Source organism: Lampetra fluviatilis, chromosome 75 (assembly GCF_964198595.1).
Source record: "Lampetra fluviatilis chromosome 75, kcLamFluv1.1, whole genome shotgun sequence".
Taxonomy (NCBI): Eukaryota; Metazoa; Chordata; class Hyperoartia; order Petromyzontiformes; family Petromyzontidae; genus Lampetra; species Lampetra fluviatilis.
In genome coordinates this window covers 2,026,113-2,047,720 of record NC_136349.1, presented here as the reverse complement: position 1 = coordinate 2,047,720, position 21,608 = coordinate 2,026,113, and the positions used below count along the sequence as shown (strand labels likewise).

Genomic DNA, 21,608 nt, shown 5'->3' with positions numbered 1-21,608 from the left:
AAACATAACTGTTCAAATGTGTTCAGTCATTTTGGAATATGCGTCGTAAATGAAGATTGTGTCCTAAATCGATAAATTTGTGGCATTATTTACACGTCCGGTGTTGAAAATCACATGTAATGTTTCCCAAATATTTGTTTTGACTAACATTAAAAAATACATTATATAAATGCTTAATTGAATGTTTCACATTACATGATGGAAAATGGGCTTTAAAAAATTCGGAATGAGTAACAAAATTACACTTGCCCCATTATATTATGATGATAACATGTGCGCAATAAATCACAGCAAATCAAGTTGTACCACACATTTTTACAAGCGCTTTCCTTCATATTTCAGTTGGATTGGTGCGGCTAAGTGCTTTTAATTGAAAATGTCAAACGAATATAAAGCGGCCAAACAACTTTCCTTTGGTCCGCACCAGGGCCGGATTAAGATTTTGTAGGCCCCTGCGCTACAGGTACCGTGAGGCCCCCAGTAATATTTTCAAATGAAAAAAAGTTAAAGAAAAAATAATTGTACTTTTACAAGGCTAATAACAAATAAAATTCAGCATTCACAAATGAAATAACTTTTCACTTAATCTCTGGAGGCCCTTCAGCTGGCGGATGTCCCTGGGCTGCAGTCCCTAAAGCCCGTGCCTTAATCCGGAACTAGTCCACGCACTCGCTACACTACGTAAAACACGGAAACGCCGCGCCAAAGTTGCTCAATTTCCTGGAATAGGCGTGGCATCTCTCTCTCTGTCTCACCTGACAGCACACTGCAGTCTCGCCTTTATACGAACAGAGCATAACGAGACGCAGCACGGAACCAGAAGCAGCAGTAGTAGTACCACAGAATCAGTACCAGCAGCACACCATGGCGGTGGACGCGTACGCGAAGGGCCCGCTGGTCCTGCTGGAGTCGGACGAGGAGATGAAGTTCAGGGTGAACCGGGAGACCGCCGAGGTGCTGTCTGCCATAGACAAGCCCCTGGTGGTGGTGGCCATCGCAGGAAGATACCGCACGGGCAAGTCCTACCTCCTCAACCGCCTGGCGGGAGGGGGCGACTCAGGTGGGTTGGGTGGGCCCTGTACTGCACACAGGTGTGCGCGCGCGTGCCGAGTCTTTGTGTGTGCACTTCGGCTGGCGCAGTGGTGAGCGCGCTGCGCTACAAACTCGGCGACAGGAGTTTGATTCCCGCCCCTCGGCCAACGCCAGCGATGATTTTCTGAATAGGAGCTGGATCTCCCCCGAGGTAGACTCAAATAAATACCGGGTGCGGTGTGTTGGATGTCGCCACTCGGGAAACAATGGTGGCCGGGCATGGTGTTGGCCACCCACCCCTCTCGTGTGCCGTTCCTGCCTTCATCGGTGCTGATCGCTAACGGCACTTGCCCCAACAGCCTGTTAAAGGTTATAGAGGTGATTATTATTATAAAAGATGATACAAATTTGCATACATTTAAGAACCTGTGGTTTCAGTTCTACAAGCGGATTAAGTAATACATGATCATCGCGAAAGGGAACTTGAAAGTGAAACTGGTTTTGTCACCACGTCCCCTTTTCTGGGAAAACTATGAAGTGAAAAATGTAATTAAATTGTATACCTACGTGACTTTACTGAAAGAACCAAAGAGTATGGATTCCTGTCACGAAAGCTTCAAATCAAGATTAGAGTGAAAAACACGATTCGTTCCTGCTCGTGTGCTATAAAAGAGGTCCATTGTCCGAAACGTCTCCCCTATTTTATATATGGACGGTACAGTAAAATCACTGTGGTCTGCGCTCCGTAAATGGAGAAGCAGCAAAACGACTCGGAGACTGTCTCTGCTGAAGCCATCTCTATCTCGCTGTGGCAGCAGCAGCAGACCTTAACATTGGCATCGAGCTCTTGAACCACAGCGCCGCACCTGCTGTCATCTTACGCAAGGACGGAAGAGAACTGAGGTTATTAAATCCTTTATATTAAGTTCGCTTGCTTGCGTGCTTGCTTGCGTGCTTGCTTGCGTGCTTGCTTGCGTGCTTGCTTGCGTGCTTGCTTGCTTGCGTGCTTGCTTGCGTGCTTGCTTGCGTGCTTGCTTGCTTACGACCGTGTAAATCTTTTGGTCGTTTTTTAACCCACTTCCCGTGATCCAATCGAGTTGACATTTTCCACACAGACTCGTTGTGCGTGACAATTAATGTTCGCTAAAAAAATTCCCAAAATGTTACACTTTTTAGGCAAATTTTTTTTATTTTACATATATTCAAATAGAACTCATTCATGGCTTTGGCTGAACGTCACAGTGTAAGAGCCCAGAGCGTAACCCCTCCACAGGCCGTGGTGGAGTAGCGCAGTTGGTAGCGCCCTCGCTTCCCATGCCAAAGGTCGCGGGATCGATCCCCGCGTCCTCCACAGGCGAATATATTTTTAAATCCTTTATATTAAGTTCGCTTGCTTGCTTGCTTCGGACCGTGCAAATATTTCGCTCGTTTTTTAACCCACTTCCCGTGATCCAATCGAGCTGACATTTTCCACACAGACTCGTTGTGTGTGATAAATAATTTTCGTGAAAAAAAAATCCAAAATTTTACACTGTTTAGGGAAAACAAATTAAATATTTAATTACCAATTGCTTAATGGTGGCAGACAATCATCTGACGCATAGGTGGCAGCCATCTCAAGCCAGAGGACGAGAGGACTCTAGCCGCCACGCATATAAAGGATTTATAGTGAAAAACTTTGTTTTTACGGGTTTACTTGTTTTCCGCTGAATGCCACGGTGTTGGCGTTACTATTGAGTGCCGTGTTTGGATACCACGATCAACACGGCAGCAGCATCGCCAGATGTAATGTGGAGCCCACGCAGGATATTAGGAGCAAGTGGTGTAAGCGAATTACAGCACCTATATGAGTGGGTGGTGGAGCCAGCGCTATTCCTGCCCGGCCGCCTTTGTCTTCCCAATCCGCAACCAAACGTGTGTCACAGAGATTGCAATGTTTTCAGCCAATCAATTGAAGTTATAGCAGCACCCCGACTCAGTACTTAAAGCGTTAATTGTACACGTAGGCTTTCACGAATAATAGGATGCGTAATTGTGTATTCCGGATTAGGTCGTGTTAATGAAATGCGTGTTGTAAACCCTTCTCCACCCACTCCACAACTGTCCCATCACTCATGGGGAGTTGGGGTGGGTTATTTGTTGACATAAAACACATTCCTGTGGAGGGAGCTGGGGGGTTGCTCGGTCAATGGCCAGGGTCAACGGCGGCGTGGTGTATTCCGCAAATATGCCCGACTGTGAGGGCGGGCACAAGCCGGCGTAAGTAGATTAAACGTTGAGTTTTATAAGGGAACCACGGGGTGACCAGCCCCTCCCTACCCAGCCCCTCCCCACCCTCTTGTTGTATATGTCGGGTTATGAAATTTTGAAAAAAAGAAAAAAAATGAAGATTTCGAAAGTAATTAAATCTCGAAATGTATGCTAATATATGCAATTATGCGCATAAGTTATAACCATGGATATGTAAACGTTTTATTTTATGCGCATGTTTGCGATTATGTTAACGTTGGCAGTTATGCTAATTATACTTAGCTTCGCTGCCCAGAGTTGTATCAATCGGGATTAAACAATTATTCTTGCTTAAATATTTATTGATTATATCTTAGGGTGTTATGTTAGGTCTCCAATTTCAACGAAGGATACAGTTCTTATAAGATTGTTATGCATGAACTTAGGAAAGAAACACTCAAACACTTCTGTGTTAAGCAATTTTAATTCTAAACAAAAAACATGACACTCTAATATGCGAACTCTCATGCTTGGAATTGTTAACACATTACTCCTGGATATGTTTTCCTTATGATCCGTGCATTTAACCCTCAGTGATTATGTTGTCAAACTGGGTAATCAGAACAATCAATTAATTCCACAGAGTAATGGGAGCATATCCGGTGACAGGTAGTCTTTAAAACAGGCATGCAATGATAGTCATACGAAAGGCAATAAGCAAATTATTATATCCCGAAGGCGAAAGTATACGTCAATAGATTCATCGGCAAGATTATATTTTTAAAGAAATGTCTTGGAGCAATGGTGTGCGACGGCGTGCGTGCCTTCTTATGAGAGATTCTTATCTCTGGCTAAGCTTTAATTAATTCGGGGACAAGGTTCTATGACAAAGAAACAGGTTTAACACGATATTCTCTCTCTGTAAACGTGTAGATTCATGACGAAGATTTCGAAAGTTTAGTTTACATCGATGAATCTATTGGTAATTATGCGATTAATAAAAATTTTTTTTAAAGAACGACTAAGGCACTTATAAACGACGTATTCTTATCACTCGATGAGCCGCGATGCCTTCACGGCCAGTTAATGGTTCTCGTGTATTGTGTGTATTGTCCCCTTGATGCACTCGTTGTTTTAAGCAGTAACCGGGAACTGTGTCGTGAGCTTGTGGGGGGTGGGGGAGGGGCATACAAACAGCGGCTTCACTCCCTGCTCCCTAGCGCGAGCGTGTCTGCAGTGAGCCGCCGGCTTTCTCTCTCCGCAGCTAGATTGAGCAGCGTTGGCACGAAGTTGTCCTTGAAGAGGCTCGGTCGCTTGGCGCTCGGTGGTGCCCGGCGATTCTGTCGTCAGATAGCGTGCGCAGCTCATCAGCTGCGCAGGTTCCTCACTCTTGTCTTGGTTCCCAGCCGGTGCTGGTCGATGTGTGTGTGTATTAAACACACGGCGCTCTCGCTGGCGCTGACACCCGTGCTCTGTGGCACCGTTTGCAGCTGTTTGTCCGCTGCTGGATGACGAGTCGGCACGACACGAGTCGGCACGACGCTCGCCTTCGTGGTGCGCGATGATTCCGTCATCAGCGCGCACAGCCTATCCGCTCCTGGATGTCTTGGTTCCCAGCTGGTGCTGGTCGATGTGTATTAAACACACGGCGCATTCGATGGCGCTCTCTTCCTCACGGGCGGCCGATCAGGCTCTTTCCCCTGTTGGATGATGGGTCGACAGGACGCTCGCCACTTGTCCGCTGATGGCTGACACCCTTCGGTCGGTGGTGCCCAATGTTTTGTGGTGATGAACAAGGCTTTCGTTCGTTGGTGGAAGGCTTGGTTGACGTTTTGCGTTTCTACCCTTCCTCGCGAGAGTAAAAGCTGGAATTCCGCCAGCTTCACTTGTACTTAACCACACATCGTCAATTATTTCTGCGAGACACGACACCCATGGTCGGTGTCGGTGCCTGCTCCTTCGCGACGGCACCGCAAGCCTGAGCAAGGCTGAAACCAGACTGAACTGCGTGATGTGCGTTTGTGCTTAAACCAAAAACGTGAAACCCCCTCCCCTCTCTCTCTCTATTCACAAAAACCCAACTTTATTTGATCTCGCTGGCTGTGGGGAGGGGGGGAGTGGTGTGTCTGTGTGTGCGTGTGTTTTATTGAGACATCTATTAAATCTCCTTCCCCAAGCTATCTTTTCATCCGTGGAAACAGATGCCCAACCTGCAATAAAACTTTTTGTGAGAGTCGCTTCTCTTGCTCTGGGCGTTACCTTCTTTGTTATCCCGTGTTGCGGGAAGACAAAGACGGTTGTGAGGCTCTCTTCCTATGGAGTACATTACATCTTGGTTAGGTATGACTGACTTAATTCGCCTTTAATTCTTCTAGATGAACCTTTGTCTACAACTCGTACTTATTTTTTTGTTTGTGTTTTATTCAAGACTAGCTTTACTACCCGGCTTCGCCCGGGTCTTGGATCCACGACGCTAGGCCGCCTTTGTCTCCCCAGTGGCGATGTTCATACGCCACAGCAGTGACTCGTTTTGAGGCTGAGTCCCTCCCTCACCGCTCTCCCTCCCTCACCGTTCTCCCTCCCTCACAGCTCTCCCTCCCTCACAGCTCTCCCTCCCTCACCGCTCTCCCTCCCTCACCGCTCTCCCTCCCTCACCGTTCTCCCTCCCTCACAGCTCTCCCTCCCTCACCGCTCTCCTTCCCTCACCGCTCTCCCTCCCTCACCGCTCTCCCTCCCTCACCGCTCTCCCTCCCTCACCGTTTTCCCTCCCTCACCGCTCTCCCTCCACCACTCTCCCTCCCTCACCACTCACGCCCGGCCGCCTTTGTCTCCCCAGTGGCGATGTTAATATGCCACACCAGTTACTCGTTTGAGGCTGAGTCGACCTAGGGGAGGTTGAAATAATCGTCACGTGTGGTGGCCGTGAACGGGAATCGAACTCGGTTCGCCGGGTTTGTAGCGCAGCGTAGCGTTAACCACTACACCCACTGCTCCTCGCACAGACACACACACAGACACACACACAGACACACACACAGACACACACACAGACACACGCAGACACACACACACAGACACACAGACAGCAGGCCAACCACTACACTACCGCTCCCCACACACCACACACGCACACACACAGAGACACACACACAGACTCACACACAGACACAGACAGCACGCTAAGCACTACACTACCGTTCCCCCTACACAACACATGCGCGCGCGTCCATAGGTACACATACAGGCGCTTGCTGCAGACACACACGACTGTCAGGGTGCGTACGGCAGTAAACGACTGAAATAATAAAGCGGCAATGCTGCGCGAGGAACGCCTTAGACCTGCAACACATTAGTGTAATGCGAGCGTAAACATACAAACACATACACACACAAACACATACACACACATACATACACACAGAAATACACATACACACAAACACACACATACATACACACAAACACATACACAATACACACACACATACATGGAGACACACAGACAGACACATAACACACATACATACACACACATACATACACAGAAACACATACACACACATACATAGACACACACATACATACACACAAAGACATCGACAGACGTACATACACACATACATACAGACACGCAGACATACACATAAACACATACAAAAAAACCCACATACATACACACACACATACATACACACAAACACATACACACACATACATACACACATACATACAGACACGCAGACATACACATAAACACATACAAAAAAACCCACATACATACACACATACATACACACAAACACATACACACACATACAGACACACAGACATACACATAAACACATACACACATACACATGACCCGGCCTCGCCCGGGACTTGGATCCACCACGCCCGGCCGCCTTTGTCTCCCCAGTGGCGATGTTTATACGCCACACCAGTTACTCGTTTTGAGGCTGAGTCCCTCCCTCGCCACTCTCCCTCCCTCGCCACTCTCCCTCCCTCACCACTCTGTAGAGGACGTGAAACATTTATGAATTTACCTCAGAGTTGCATGGTGGGTGTCGAGGCCTAGCACCGTGCAGAGCCTCCCGCCTCGCCTGATTTTCCCACCCGGCTGACGCTGGGTACGGGTGCCGGTCCCCCCCCCCCGCGCTACAATAATACTGTGTAATCGCTATAATTTAATAATCGACCGACCCTATAATAGTAATAGCACACATTGTGGTGGGGGGGGAGTGAAGAGGACGTGAAACTTAGATTAATTTACCTCAGAGTCGCGTGTTAATGCGTGCGCCTATTTTTAACGGGAATTAAAAATGGCGTCCACCCCGCGGGCCGTCGCTACCCGTTGGCAGCGGCAACCGCCGTCCAATGAAAGCGGCGAAGGCGTGGCTACCCGTTGCCAAGGGGGCAACCGCCGTCCAATGAAACTGCAGCCCGCGGCGAAGGCGTCGCTAGCCGTTGCCAAGGGCAACCGCCGTCCAATGAAAGCGGCGAAGGCGTCGCTAGCCGTTGCCAGGGGCAACCGGCGTCCAATGAAAGTGCGTATGGTCCGGCGACACACACAGACAGACAGATTCGCGATTTTATATATATAGATTGGTGATTTAGCATTATTATTATTACCACGTATTTCATAGGGTTTGCTAACCTTCGTTTCACTGCCTGTATCCTGGGTTTGAGCTGTTTGTTCTCGAGTTATTATTATTATCTGATATCCCGAGGCTAGAGAATTCGTTTTGGCTTAGGAATGACCCTGACGCCATAATTATTATTATTTTTTGATCAGGTCGCGTAGAGAATTATTAAAGGTAACCATAACATTAGTATTGAATTAATAAGTGAGAAGTCATGATCCACTGGTGTAGATTGTAGCCTGGTTTTTCTATTAGAGTGTGACGATAGATAATGTTCACTTAATCTTGGTCGCTAAGTTTTGGAACTTTGTTAAATAAAATAACCCACAAAACCCGTCTGTTCGCTTTTTCGCCGTCCTGCGTGTGAGCACAGCTTTGAAGTCGTGTTACAACGCCCCCCTCTCTCTGTCCTTTGTACGGGGAGGGGTTTATTATCTTTTATGGTTCGTCTCCGGCCTTTTGTTGCGAGCGTGTACCTGCAGCTGCTCGCGAAGGGGGGGGGGTTCGTTGTTTGCGCTTCCGAGTGACTATGTGAACCAAAAAAAAATATTATTGGCAGAATTATTCTTAATATGAATTTTTGGAAAAAGGGGCACATATACAACACTCCCCACCCAGCCCCTCCCTGCACGACGGACGGACACAATAATCCCCTGTGGGCTGGTGGAACCAGTGGGTTCCTACCAGTATAAAATACCCCAGCAGGTGCTTTGTAACCCAGAGGAAGAACTGATTGATGCATCCGTTTTGACGATGTAATGTGAAAATAACATTTGTTTAATTGAGAAAAATAATATTTTTAAAAACTACGTTTGAAATTATTTTGACGAAAATAAATCCACTTTGTGTTACCACTGGTAACCTAGTGGCAAAAAAATTATGATCGGTTTAACTCGACAGATGAAAGTTGGCGCTATGGGTGTTTTAAATAATAGCCTGGTTTGGTATGGGAATAGTATCCCAACAAAGTATGAGAATCATTGATACGATTTTAAGCGTTAAAATATTATTAAAATTCATCTTCTTCATTGTATATATTATTGTGGATTCGGAATTCTACGTATTTTTTATTATCTATATAGTGCCATGATCAAGGCGTTGAACAAAGAATTAGCAATTTAAACAGCAGAATAGTGTGAGATGAGATGAGTTGATGAGATGAATGATATAATTGTGATTATTAAAGTGGCGATGAGAGAGTGTGATTAATGATAAGTGAAGCATTATCTCAGTTTGGGTTTCTGTGGTTGCCCGGGGTGAAGAGTCGCCCGTGTCCTTACCCAACCCTGTGCCAGCATGGCTGAACTACCCCAATAAACAAACAGAAATGTGCTAAGTCACGAACACAGAACGTTCAGAGTTTTAACTGAGAAAGCAACTGAGATACCGTGGTGTAGTGGTGAATACACTAAATTATACGCTGATTTACATTTGATTACCTGCATTGGATATATCTGTGCAATAATCATTGGGTTAGTTTAACAGCTTTAATCAAGAGGGTAACAACTTCAACGTTGTGACGTTCGTTTTGTCCTCAAACTGGCCACTGTGATGAAATTGTTCTACTCAAAGGAGCTTTGCAAAGTCTCAAGACTCTTTTCCAGCATGGTCCTGTCTACTAGCTTCGTTCACAGTAATGGAGGCAATGTTGTTACTGATGTAGTGTGAGATTCAAATTGAGTGATTTTTCAGGAAATTTTGAGGGTTGGGGATGTGGTTTTGACCAATGTATATATGTTTAACTTCTTTCACACTTTACGGTGTCAACCGTGCACATCGGAGGTGCGGGTCCCAGTTCCACTGGGGTGCAGGTTTAGCTGTGGGAAAATGGAACCCAAGGACCCGGAGAAAGCGCATGTAGATTGGTAGGGGGTGATGGGTGATGTTGCTGCTGCTCTATAATCCTAATTTAGTCATTAATTTGCAGGTAATTTCTCATCTTTGAGGATATGGTTTTATCAACATCAGTTTCACTGGGTGTGAGGGATTAGCTATGGGTGTATTATAGCACTGAGTTTTTTTCCTTATTTCTGTCAGTAGTTGTGCGTCACAGTTATCTTAAATATCTAGATTTTTGTGCTTCATGTTTCACTCGGAAATTCAGAGCTAAAGCGCCTGCCTCATCCTCTTCAATCCCCGAGTCTTAAAAACACGCTTTAATGAAATGTACTGTCCGAGCTTCCCCTCCCCCTGCCCCCTGTCCCCATCGCCCCTCCCCTCCTTCCACATCCCCCGCCCCTGGGCGTGGCTCCCCGAGGTTTGCCGTGACGTAAGGGACCGTGGTGATTTACATGCAACGTCAGTTGAGCGTGGACAATTAGAGGCGTTAAAAAGATGGTTTAAAAATATATATTTTAAATTTTTAATGATAGAATATAATATTGTCATCAGTATGACATAGCTATACAAAGTTTGCAGTCGATACGGCATTGGGAATACGGTTGAAATTGAGTTACAATATTTTTTTGGATACGACAACACATACAGTAAGTTAAATAAAAGCGTGTAAAAGTTTAAAAATATATGTTTTGGATTTTTCATGATAAAATATCGTGTTGTCATCAGTATACCTATACGAAGTTTGCAGTCGATAGCACATTGGGAAGTGTGTAAAAATTTAGTTACAAGATTTCTTTTTTGAGGATACAACAGACGAAGTGAGTTAAATAAAAGCATGTAAAAAGGCATCGTTTCTCTATTGCAGCTCCAATTGTCTGGAATTCACTCTCCGTTCACTGAGCCGCACATCAGCCTCTGAACGTCTTTTAAAGTCGAGACCCAGAGACCAATATAGATACACAGAGATACATAGATACAAAAATGCAGAGATGCAGACACGCAAATACACAAACATAGAGACACGTGTGTGTATATATACACAGATACATTAGGATGCATAAACCCATAGATATACAATGAGACAGATGCACAGATATAAAACTACAGAGACATCGAAATACATGGAGATACAAACAGATAGAGACACAGATAACATAGAGACACATAGAGATCCAAAAACAAAAAGGGATACATAAAGGTACGTAGAGTTATGTGTTACAAATTTACTACCGAATGATTGAAACGCATTCTCTTGGGGATGAATCCATTGCATCATCCACGACACCAACAGATAGAAGCATTCGCAACACAAACACCTTTCCGGGATCCGCGTATTAATCCATTACTTGGTCCGCCCCAGGCTTTGCTCTGGGACACACCGTGCGTGCACACACGCGAGGGATCTGGGTCTGGCCGCTTCCCCACCCGCGTGATGACAGCAAGTGCCTGCTGCTGCTGGACACTGAAGGCCTGGGCGACATCAACAAAGTCGGTCAATTACAACCCACAGATGGCAGAAGTGGCTGGGTATCTCAAGGGGATGATGATGATGCGAGCTCATGTTTAAAGCTCATTCTAAAGCTCATCTCTGTACTTTGAGACAGGAGGAGGCTAAGATATGACAGAGCATCTCAGCATCTTTGAGAGAGAGAGGGACGAATCTTAGTATTTTTCTAATGAGGGATTGCAAAACATCTCCAAGGCTTAGGGAGCATGCGATAGTGAGTTGTTTCAACTCGTACTGTATTAAGCCGAGTTTGCTTATGAACATTCCTGATATGGAGCTATGCCTTGATGCAACAGCTCAAGTTACTTAACGAGCAATAGATGTCCTCCCAGGAGCTATTGTGGGGTTGGCCCCCTGCTATAGCTGTGGAGCATCACATATTCAGAGAAGTAGCAATTCGTGCACTGAGCTGTTTCACTTTGTGATGGTGATGGGAACACCGCGTGAGAACGACGTGTGTCGGTGCTGCATGTGCACTGACTGAGTGATGCTGCTGTTACATTTAATGTCTCCATTACCAGGGATCGTGTGATCATGACACTTGGCTGTTTGTGATGTCCGTTCTCCTGAGCTCCACGCTGGTGCTCAACGCGATGAGGACCCTCGATAAAGACAGCTTCGAACTGCTGCAGTATCCTTCACAGATACCTTGGAGCGAAAATACATAATTAAATTAACTAACAAAGCCAAACATTGTGTGTATATATATATAAAACAATGTATACCTTATGAAAGCAGGTTTAAGTTCAAGTTGATTTTATTTAACCAGGTGAGAACTCAAGAGACCAGAATTAGTCTGATTTGCAAGAGTAAGCTTCACCATTAGTGATGCCAGCAGGAAGTGATGACTGCTATGCATCAACCCAATTGTTGTAATTCAGTAATTTACAGTGTCATTTTCAAATTTGGCAAACTTAGGTTCATGACACCGGCGCACAAAGGGCTTCTCCTGTGAATGTCGCCACAGGCTCTTTAGCATCCACTGTGAGTGATGCAGGTGGCATGGAGGAGTAAAGCTTAAAGCTCCACTATACAGGCGAAGCCTTAACGCCACCAACATTCAGCTTCGTTTCGAACATGGCCGAGCACGTGAATATGAAGGTCCACGGGAGTCCAACCGCCGGCAACGACCAGGAGGAAGTCAATTACAAGACAATATTTCCAGTGTTTGTGGTTTGTATCAGGGACAGCTTGTCGACCTCTGAAGACACCGAGAGCTCCTGCTCTGCAGATGAGTTCATGGAGGACTGCCTGCAGAATGGCAAGAAGTCTCCGGAGTTCAAGGAGACCTGCGAGATGCTGTGCAAATATTTCACGGTAACTTTCGGATTACATTGCAACGTGTATTTTTATTGTAGACCTAGAGAAGACAAACACCTCTGAAGATGATTAGGGACTGCATACACGTCTTTGTAAGAGCTGAGAGTGAACTTCAGTGTCATTTACTTGGCTCGGCAAGTAAACATCACCCTGACAATGTCACGTGTCTCGGACAAACAAAAAATATAATTTAAAGTAATGCCTTATTTTATACCAAAAGTTAGGAAGAGCCACTTCAGGACATTCCAAGGTCTGCTTGGGACTCCTCGTTGGAAGCAGAATCTTAATTTTAAGGATATCATACAACTGGACACTGGTAAATTGTATGAACATTATTCTGGGAACTGCTGGTTGTACAAATAACATGGGAATCACAGAAACTAACATGCAGGCCCTTACCAGGCCCACAATGAATTGGGGGGGGCGTCGCCACCCGAGGAGTTGCTTGGCACAGGGAGTGCCAACCTGGGGTAGCCCCCGCCTCGGACAGTCCCTCGTGCGCCATCATCACTAGACTCTGCTCGCAACTCCTCTGGGGGCATGTCATGTAGCCTGGTTGCCACGCCAGTGGGCCGGGCCGTGGGCCCAAAAGGGCTGCCCCTGGGCCAGTCTCGCTCTCTCTCTTGGTGTCCTTCTCCCTTGCTTTTGGAGGACAGCCTCTTCCACCGAGCGGACAGGGGCTGCTAGCCTGGTGGCCCGGGCCGACTGGCGGTGTCTCGCCCCCATGCACGAGGTCTCTCACGAGGTGGTGCTTGTGTGTGACTTCTTGTGTACTCTGAGAGTGGGAGAATATTTTGCGGCGGCAGAGCAGTGTTCCAAGTTGATGATGATTTCATTATTATTGTGCTGGTAAGGACAATTGATGCATGCCTTCCTATCTTATTTCTTTGTTACAACCTAGGAGAGAAAGTGCTTCATGTTCCCAATGCCAGCACGAATGCTCAAATTTACCAAGCTGAAGGATTTACCCGATGATAAGTTGAACCCAGAATTCGTGGAGACGCTCAAGGATTTTGAAAACTACGTTCTCGGAGAGGGAAAGGTGAAACACATCAACAAGGCAGTGCTCCGAGGCCCCCGTGAGTTCACTGTCACGAGTGCAAACCTGCCCTGCTACACAGAATGGGCCCATGCACTACATTGCAACATCATGTTCCTCCTCACTAATACAAGTCTTCATCGAATTGCAATTTTATAAAGTGTATTGATCAGAAATGTGTTTTAATTGATATTGCATTTATATACCCTTTGTAACTCTTGAGTTGTGAATTTTTTGTAGCTAGGAATACACGCAGTGAAAACTATCTAATTTTCGCAATTAAATACCATACTGTGCACACGTAGCATGTACCACCGAAACTCCATCTTTCGCGTCTGCCAGTCTACCGTTTCATTTGGTCGTTGTGCATGTGTCAGCTATAAAAATAGCGTTCTGTGATGGTTAAAACATTGTATAAACAGGGTTGATTTCGAACCCACTACCTCCTGTATACCAGGCAAGGTAGTTAACATCTCGCCACCAAGGCGAGCCCTAAAACAATGGGTTTTAGAGAGCCATGCTTGTGTAATGCGAGCGTAAACGGGCTCGCTGGATGTGACGTAACAAGTGGGAAGAGTTAGGGTCACGTGGGGAGGGAGAGCTTTTAAGGACAGGAACCGGAAGGGCTCGAGGAAAGAGTCAGAGTAGAGAGAGAGGGAGGCCACGCAGGGCAGGAGAAGGAAAGTGGCGCGATCGCCACAGGTCGGGGACTCGGCACCGTTGGCCATCGGTGTCCGGGTACAGAGGCGACAGAGAGCCAGCAGCGGGGCTGCATAGGGAGCAGCGGTGGGGCTGCACATCGGCAGCAGTGGGGCTGCAGATCGGGCAGCAGTGAGGCTGCGTAACGAGCAGCAGTGAGGCTGCGTAACGAGCAGCAGTGGGGCTGCATGGTGGAGCAGCAACGGGGCTGCAGGAGCGACGGCAGCAGTGGGGCTGCCGAGCGGGAGACGGAGGAGACACTGAGCGAGACGCCATACGGGCAAGTTTGTACGAACCAATAAAGGACAACGGAGACAGACCCAGTGCAAGAGTCCTTTATTACACTGGTGTCAAGTGAAACGGCATGTCAAAACAGCTCAGAAGAAAGAATATCCCCGCACCATCGTCTGCTACATCTACCGACGACGACGACCTTCCTCAGGCGGTGGCGCTGCCAACGATGGAGGGAGAAATCAACGCAGGAACGAGTGACGGCCCGGGGGTGCAGGAGGTCGCCGCTTCGGTGGATCCGGCCGCGCTGGGGGACGCTGACCAGAGATGGCGACAGATGGCGGCCCAGCTGGAGACGTTTAAGACGGTCTTGGCGCAGCTGTGCGACCTTGTCACGCCGGCGACGGGTTCGGGGAGGCCTGGGGGTGAACAACAGACCGGGGCCTTGCCTGCGCCGCCAGCGCCCTCCACCACGCGGCACGAGGACGCCATCTTGGGCGTGGCAGGAGAAGAACCGCGGGAAGCCGCCATCTTGCGCCCTCTGCTGCGGGAAGCCGCCATCTTTGACACGTTGCGGTGTGACGCCATCTTGAACCTGCCACGCGACTCGCCGTCTGCGGAGGACAGCAGAGCGAGGACCCGCAGCCGTCATTTGACGATGGTTAAGGAATTCTCAATTGGCGGGGACTGGAGTGCGTTCGCCTGCCGATTTTTGGCGGCGGTACGCTCCGCCAGATGGACTGACGCAGAGGCCCTGGAAGTCCTGCCAACTCTTCTCGACGATGAGTCAGTCAGATTCTTCCGTTCCATCAAGGCCGAGAAGAAGAAGACACTGAAAGGGGTCTTTGATGAAATGGCGGATGCGTACGAGCCTCCGGATGACGCTCACCGACGATTCGTTCAGCGCCAGCGGGCACCCGAAGAGTCGCCGGTGGCATACAGGGGTGCTGTTCTGGAATTGGCCATGGCCGCATACCCTGAGACGGAGCCTGACCTATTGGAACCCCTTATTTTGGGCAAAATGCTGGAGCTATCGAGAGACTTGGGGATCCCTATGCTGGTGTGGGGCCATGAGAAGTTGACGTCACGTGCTGCTGCGAAGTGTTTGGATGCCCAGTTTAATCTGCGCCATTGGAAACAGGTGACAGCGTGGACGGGGGGGGCCATCGTGGAAGGGGGTGCCGCGGGTTGGGATCCCAAGAAGGCGGTCTACGTTCCTGACGACGGGGGCCCGCAGGAATTGACGGCCGCCTCCGCGCAGTGGCCTGTCCGGGGAGGGCCGGGGCCGCGGTCTGCACCGCCGACGCGGGAGCGTCGGGACAGAGGGAGTGCTGTGCGTCGCAACGACGTCGAGTGTTTTCGCTGCGGTCGCAAAGGCCACTTCGCCAGGGATTGTTGGGCCCGTATCCCGGGACCGCCCCAGCAGGAGGCCTCGACCACGGACGTACCGCGGAAGGACCCTCCAGGACAGGCAAGTCGGTGCGCACCAGACACCCGGCAAGGCTTGGCACCTCATTCATCACCATCGCCGCGGGGTCCGGGTGTCGTTAACAACGGGAGGCCGCCGACTGGCCTATGTCGCTCGGTAACGCAGTGGCGCAAATTGGCACGGAGGGTTGTTGCGGCCGCTACTGGTTCGTCCACTGTGCCGGGTTCTATACAAGGGGTCGACGTGGGCATTTTAGTAGACTCCGGTGCGTCCGCGACGATTATCTCAGATGTCATTTTTTATCTGTTGGGCATCCCGCCGGACGCAGTGCGGCCGGTTTATGATTCCTGTATAGCAGCGAACGGGGGAAGTATGGGCATTGTGGGCCAGGTGGACGCCAATATATCCATCGGGGGGGTGTCGGCCTCAGGAACTGTGTTGATTTCGAGGTCCCTTGCGGTTCCGTGTTTGTTGGGGACCGATTTTCTGGCTAAAATGCCCATTCTAATAAGGGTTAACCAAAATTGCATTGAACTACCGGGGGGTCCGAAAATTTCAATTTTGCCATCGCCCTGGGGGCGACCCGCTCCGGTCTGCCAGGTGCAGGCGCTGTTCGAGGTATCTGTTGACATTCCACCTGGTTCACAGATGCTTATCCCTTTGCGATATCGGAAACCAGTGCCTGGTCTGGAGGGAGCGCCTGGGGTTTTGTTATCACCGTCCACAACCATAACGGGCGGGTCGGCGTTGGTTGGGGCGCAAACTATTATCCGGCCGGACCAGCCGCCATTTTTGCAGGTGCTAAATGGGAGTTCGGAGAATGTTTGCGTACCGGCCGGAACGGTCGTGGCCCATGCCACGACGGCGTTCACGGCCCATGACGATCTGGGCCGCCGGGACGTGGTAGGCTGAGTTTCGGGCCCTGCGGGCCAAGATGATCGCTGGGTTGCCGAATTGTGCGGGGAGAATTCATCCCTGACCGGGGAACAGCGATCCGCGCTTCGCGCGCTGTTGCTAAGTTATTCCGATGTGTTTAGCTCGGATGATTTTGACTTGGGACGCACCTCCCTGCTTTCCCATCACATTGACACGGGGGACGCTGCTCCGATTCGGTTGAATTCGCATCGGATGAGCCCGGCGGAGCGGGACCATGTTCGTGGAGCAGTGGAAGACATGCTGGCTGCGGACATAATATCTCCGTCTAACAGCCCATGGGGCGTGCCGGTAGTCTTGGTGAAAAAGAAAGACGGCAAATTGCGATTTTGCGTCGATTTTCGCAAATTAAAACAAGTGTCCGTGGCAGATGCGTACCCCCTGCCGCGTATGGATGATTCCCTCGATGCCTTGTCGGGGGCGAAGTTCTTTTCAACGCTGGATCTCTCTTCGGGATTCTGGCAACTTCCGCTCGATGAGCCCTCGAGGGAAAAGACTGCTTTCCGTACGCCGCAGGGCCTATTTCAATTTAATTGTCTTCCGATGGGGTTAAATGCTGCCCCCGCCACATTTCAGAGGTTGATGGAGCTGGTATTAACGGGGTTGCAGTGGGAGACATGTCTGATATATTTGGACGACGTCATCGTCTTTAGCCGCACATTTGACGAACATCTACAGAGACTGGAGGCGGTGTTCGCTAGGATGCGCTCCGCCAATCTAAAATTTAAACCTAAGAAATGTCACCTATTGCAACGATCCGTGCTCTATTTGGGACACATAGTCAGTGCTGACGGGGTTTCCATGGACCCGGAGAAGACGGCGTGCGTCCGCAACTGGCCAACCCCGGCCACGGTGGGGGATGTGCGTCGCTTCTTGGGGTTTGCCTCATATTACCGTAGGTTCGTTCCCAACTTTGCAACGATCGCTAGGCCTCTGCACCTCCTTACGGGTAAAGGACGGAAATTCAGTTGGGGACCGCCAAAGGAAGGTCGTTTAAGGGCCTACGTGATCGTTTGGCGACGGCGCCAACATTGGACTATCCTGATTTCGATCACCCTTTCATTCTGGACACGGACGCGAGTGACACTGGCATCGGGGCCGTTCTGTCACAGTCCAAAGGCGGTGTGGAATGCGTGGTAGCGTACGGTAGCCGCGTCTTGTCCCCCGCAGAAACCCGCTACTGCGTTACGCAGTAGCGGCCGATGGGGTTCTGAACCTGCCGCGATCAGTGTGGATTCGTGAACAAATGCTTGACGACTCGTTGGGGACTTTGCGGAGTCGGGCTGCAAAGGGAGGGGGGGGACTGCTTTCCGGAGGGATGCCGGGGGCCGCTCCGCGACGGACTGCTGATGTGGAGGGAGGGGTTACATGATCGCTGGCGTCTGGTTGTACCATCGTCGTTACGGTACGAATTGATTAGGACTCTGCATTGCGACACGCTATTACACCTGGGGATGCAGAAAACCTTGTTGACGTTGCAGCGAGACTACTTCTGGCACGGCATGACGACGGATGTCGTCTGACACATTCGCGCGTGTCCCGAGTGTGCCCGGCGGAAACCGCCTAAACACCCATATGTGCCGCCGGTACAGTCTATACAGGTGTCTCGAATTAACGAGTTGGTGGCGTTGGATATTCTGGGACCTTTCCCACCATCTGCTAGGGGCAATAAATTCTTGCTGGTTGGGGTGGAGTATCTCTCCCGCTGGCCGATGGCCTGGCCCCTGCCCGACCAGTCGGCAGCGTCCATTACGGACCCTTTCTATTTGGATATGTCATGGACAAAGGGGCGCCGGAGAGGCTGCTCACGGATCAGGGCCGAAATTTTTCTTCTAAATGGTTGGGCGAGGTGTGCGCTGCTCTGGGGACTAAAAAGATCCGGACATCTCCCTACCACCCACAGACGGATGGCATGGTGGAACGGCTAAATCGGATGCTGTCGGCCATGCTATGTCACACGGTTAATGAGAAGCAAGCTGACTGGGATTTGCATATCCCTGGGGTACTCTCGGCATACCGGATGACGCCTCACGCGACCACAGGGTATTCTCCATTTTTTGTCATGTACGGCCGCGAGAACGTGCCGCTAATGGACGTGCAGTTGGGAACGGGAGCGAGAGGCCCTATTAAGCCTCTCCCTGACTACATTCAGGACGCCGTTCGCCACGTCGCCGAGGCGCGAGAGGGTGCCCGATTGGCTACTGCCAAGACCCAGGCCCGGAACAAACGTTGTGCTCGGCGCTCGAGGGGGAAGTGCCCCTGGAAGGTGGGGGACATGGCTTGGCTGCATTGCCCGCAGGTGCGAGCAGGAACCTCCCCTAAATTGCATAAGCCATGGCAGGGGCCTGTTAGGCTCATTGAGGTTCCTAACCCGCAGTCCGCGCGCGTTCGGTTCGGATCTTGGCGCTGGTACGTCCATACGTCTCGGTTGAAACCCTACGTGGCCCCACGGATGGATGCGTCATCTCCTGATGTTGCCTTGCCGGTGTCTGTTGCTGCCGACGCACCCTTGCCTATGCCTGTTGACCCTGCAAGAGTGCCTGTCGTGCCTTCTACAGACAAACCGGCCGTGACACTGGCGGAGGCAGCGGACCCTGCTCTGGGTGGGCCTACCACGGCTGCGGGGACACCTGACCCCGCCGTCCCTCCAACCCCACCACAGACACGGTTGCGGGACACCCCGGACTCGGGTCCTTCGGGGGAACGGGACCTTGGCGTTGGCGGGCCTCCAATAGCGACGGGCGGTTTTGATCCCGTCGCTCCTAAAACCCCGTCGCGTTCTCGGTCTGCAGGGGGGCCGCCGCTCGTCCGGGACGGGCCGGCGACCCGCACGCGTTCAAAATCTCTTTCTTTTCGTTGATTGTTGTTGTTCTTGTTGTTGTTTTTGTCATTATCGTTATATTCTCCGTTGTCCGGTCACGGCTGATGGTTGGAGGTCGCTCGCATTACTTGTTATGTTTCAGCCGAGCACGGCTGGAATTTTCTCTACGGGGGAGGGTGGTGTAATGCGAGCGTAAACGGGCTCGCTGGATGTGACGTAACAGGTGGGAGGAGTTAGGGTCACGTGGGGAGGGAGAGCTTTTAAGGACAGGAACCGGAAGGGCTCGAGGAAAGAGTCAGAGTAGAGAGAGAGGGAGGCCACGCGGGGCAGGAGAAGGAAAGTGGCGCGATCGCCACAGGTCGGGGACTCGGCACCGTTGGCCATCGGTGTCCGGGTACAGAGGCGACAGAGAGCCAGCAGCGGGGCTGCATAGGGAGCAGCGGTGGGGCTGCACATCGGCAGCAGTGGGGCTGCAGATCGGGCAGCAGTGAGGCTGCGTAACGAGCAGCAGTGAGGCTGCGTAACGGGCAGCAGTGGGGCTGCATGGTGGAGCAGCAACGGGGCTGCAGGAGCGACAGCAGCAGTGGGGCTGCCGAGCGGGAGACGGAGGAGACACTGAGCGAGACGCCGTGCGGGCAAGTTTGTACGAACCAATAAAGGACAACGGAGACAGACCCAGTGCAAGAGTCCTTTATTACACTTGTGTAGTGGCATTGTTGGCACAACTCTTAGCCGGTAGTACCGGCCCCGTGTTAACAGGGGGCGGAAGAGAGGCTGAGCCGGTTAGGTAGATGAAGTCGGGCCGTTGGGCCCAAGTAATCCCCAGGGAGCATCGTGACCAGGGGTGCGGACCCCAGACCCCAAAGAAGGGGGATTGGGGGATGACGTCACACTCCAGGTACCTCGGGAAGGTTCCAGAAGGAAGGTGGATAGGGGCAGAGTGAGCTGGGACTGTGTATAAAAGGCGGGTCCAAGTACGGGCCCGGCAGTGGTCGTCCACTCGAAGACTCAAGAAACCACCCTTAAGGACCTGGAGCCAGGGCCGGACTCGAGGACCTTGGCTGGTTCGGGTCATAATAGCCTCCTTAGGTCCCGCTAGCCGGAGGACCCTTAGCAGACAGCTCTCCCAGTGTGTAGGGCACGCTAGGGAGGAGGACATACCTCCCTAGGATATCGGGTGGAAGGGGCCATAACCCCTTTGCGTTAAGCTGTAATCGTTTCTGTGTTATAAAGTGTTGCCTCCAGAGAAGTCTCCCTCTGTTTATACCCACTGCACTTGTAATGGAGGAAAGTTAGCGAGATACATCCAGAGAGAGACGAGATAGAGAGCTGGATAGAGAGAGGCCAGTTGAAACAAGTGGTGAGTGGTGTCTCCAGTCAGGATTCTGGAGTCTCCATCGACTGGGAGTTCCTGACCTCCAAGCAGCAGGGAATTCTAGGGCCTGTGCTCCATGCAGACAAAAGCCCAGGGTCGGATGCTGGAAGGCAGTCACGCAGAGTAGGGCATGATCAGTGGACCCCCAATATTTAGTATCAGGACCAGCTGCGAAATGTAAAGCAGTGGTGGCGGTAGCTGCTGCCCTGTTCATATAGTCTCACCTGGCATTATATTTGCTCGATCTTCCATCAGGTGTCGTCAAGACTAGTGGGACCGAGTGCTAACGTATGTACATATGTTGATCTTCTTTCGCACCATACGTAGCCAAACTGTGCGAATGGAGAGCTTGTGTGTGATCTGGTAAGACAGAGTTGTAATTTGTGTGTGTGTTACCTCTGCCATCACTTGTAACGTTAACCGTCCTGCCTTCACACTCACGATTCGTAAATTTAACACATTCCATGCACGCTTCTTTTGCATGAGGTATTGTCAACCTCTCGATCGCGTGGGT

The 21,608-nt window shown here is 50.3% G+C and overlaps 1 protein-coding gene across 1 annotated transcript in view; it reads left to right on the top strand.

Moving 5' to 3' along the window:
- Positions 1–603: 603 nt before the first annotated feature.
- LOC144953357 (guanylate-binding protein 1-like) overlaps positions 604–21,608 on the top strand; it is a 39,953-nt gene continuing 18,948 nt past the window's right edge. The window contains exons 1-5 of the mRNA XM_078883921.1: positions 604–1,060; positions 11,101–11,228; positions 11,769–11,878; positions 12,312–12,564; positions 13,469–13,646. Coding sequence (XP_078740047.1) covers positions 865–1,060; positions 11,101–11,228; positions 11,769–11,878; positions 12,312–12,564; positions 13,469–13,646 — 865 coding nt within the window. The 5' untranslated portion in view covers positions 604–864. The remainder of the gene's footprint in view (positions 1,061–11,100; positions 11,229–11,768; positions 11,879–12,311; positions 12,565–13,468; positions 13,647–21,608) is intronic.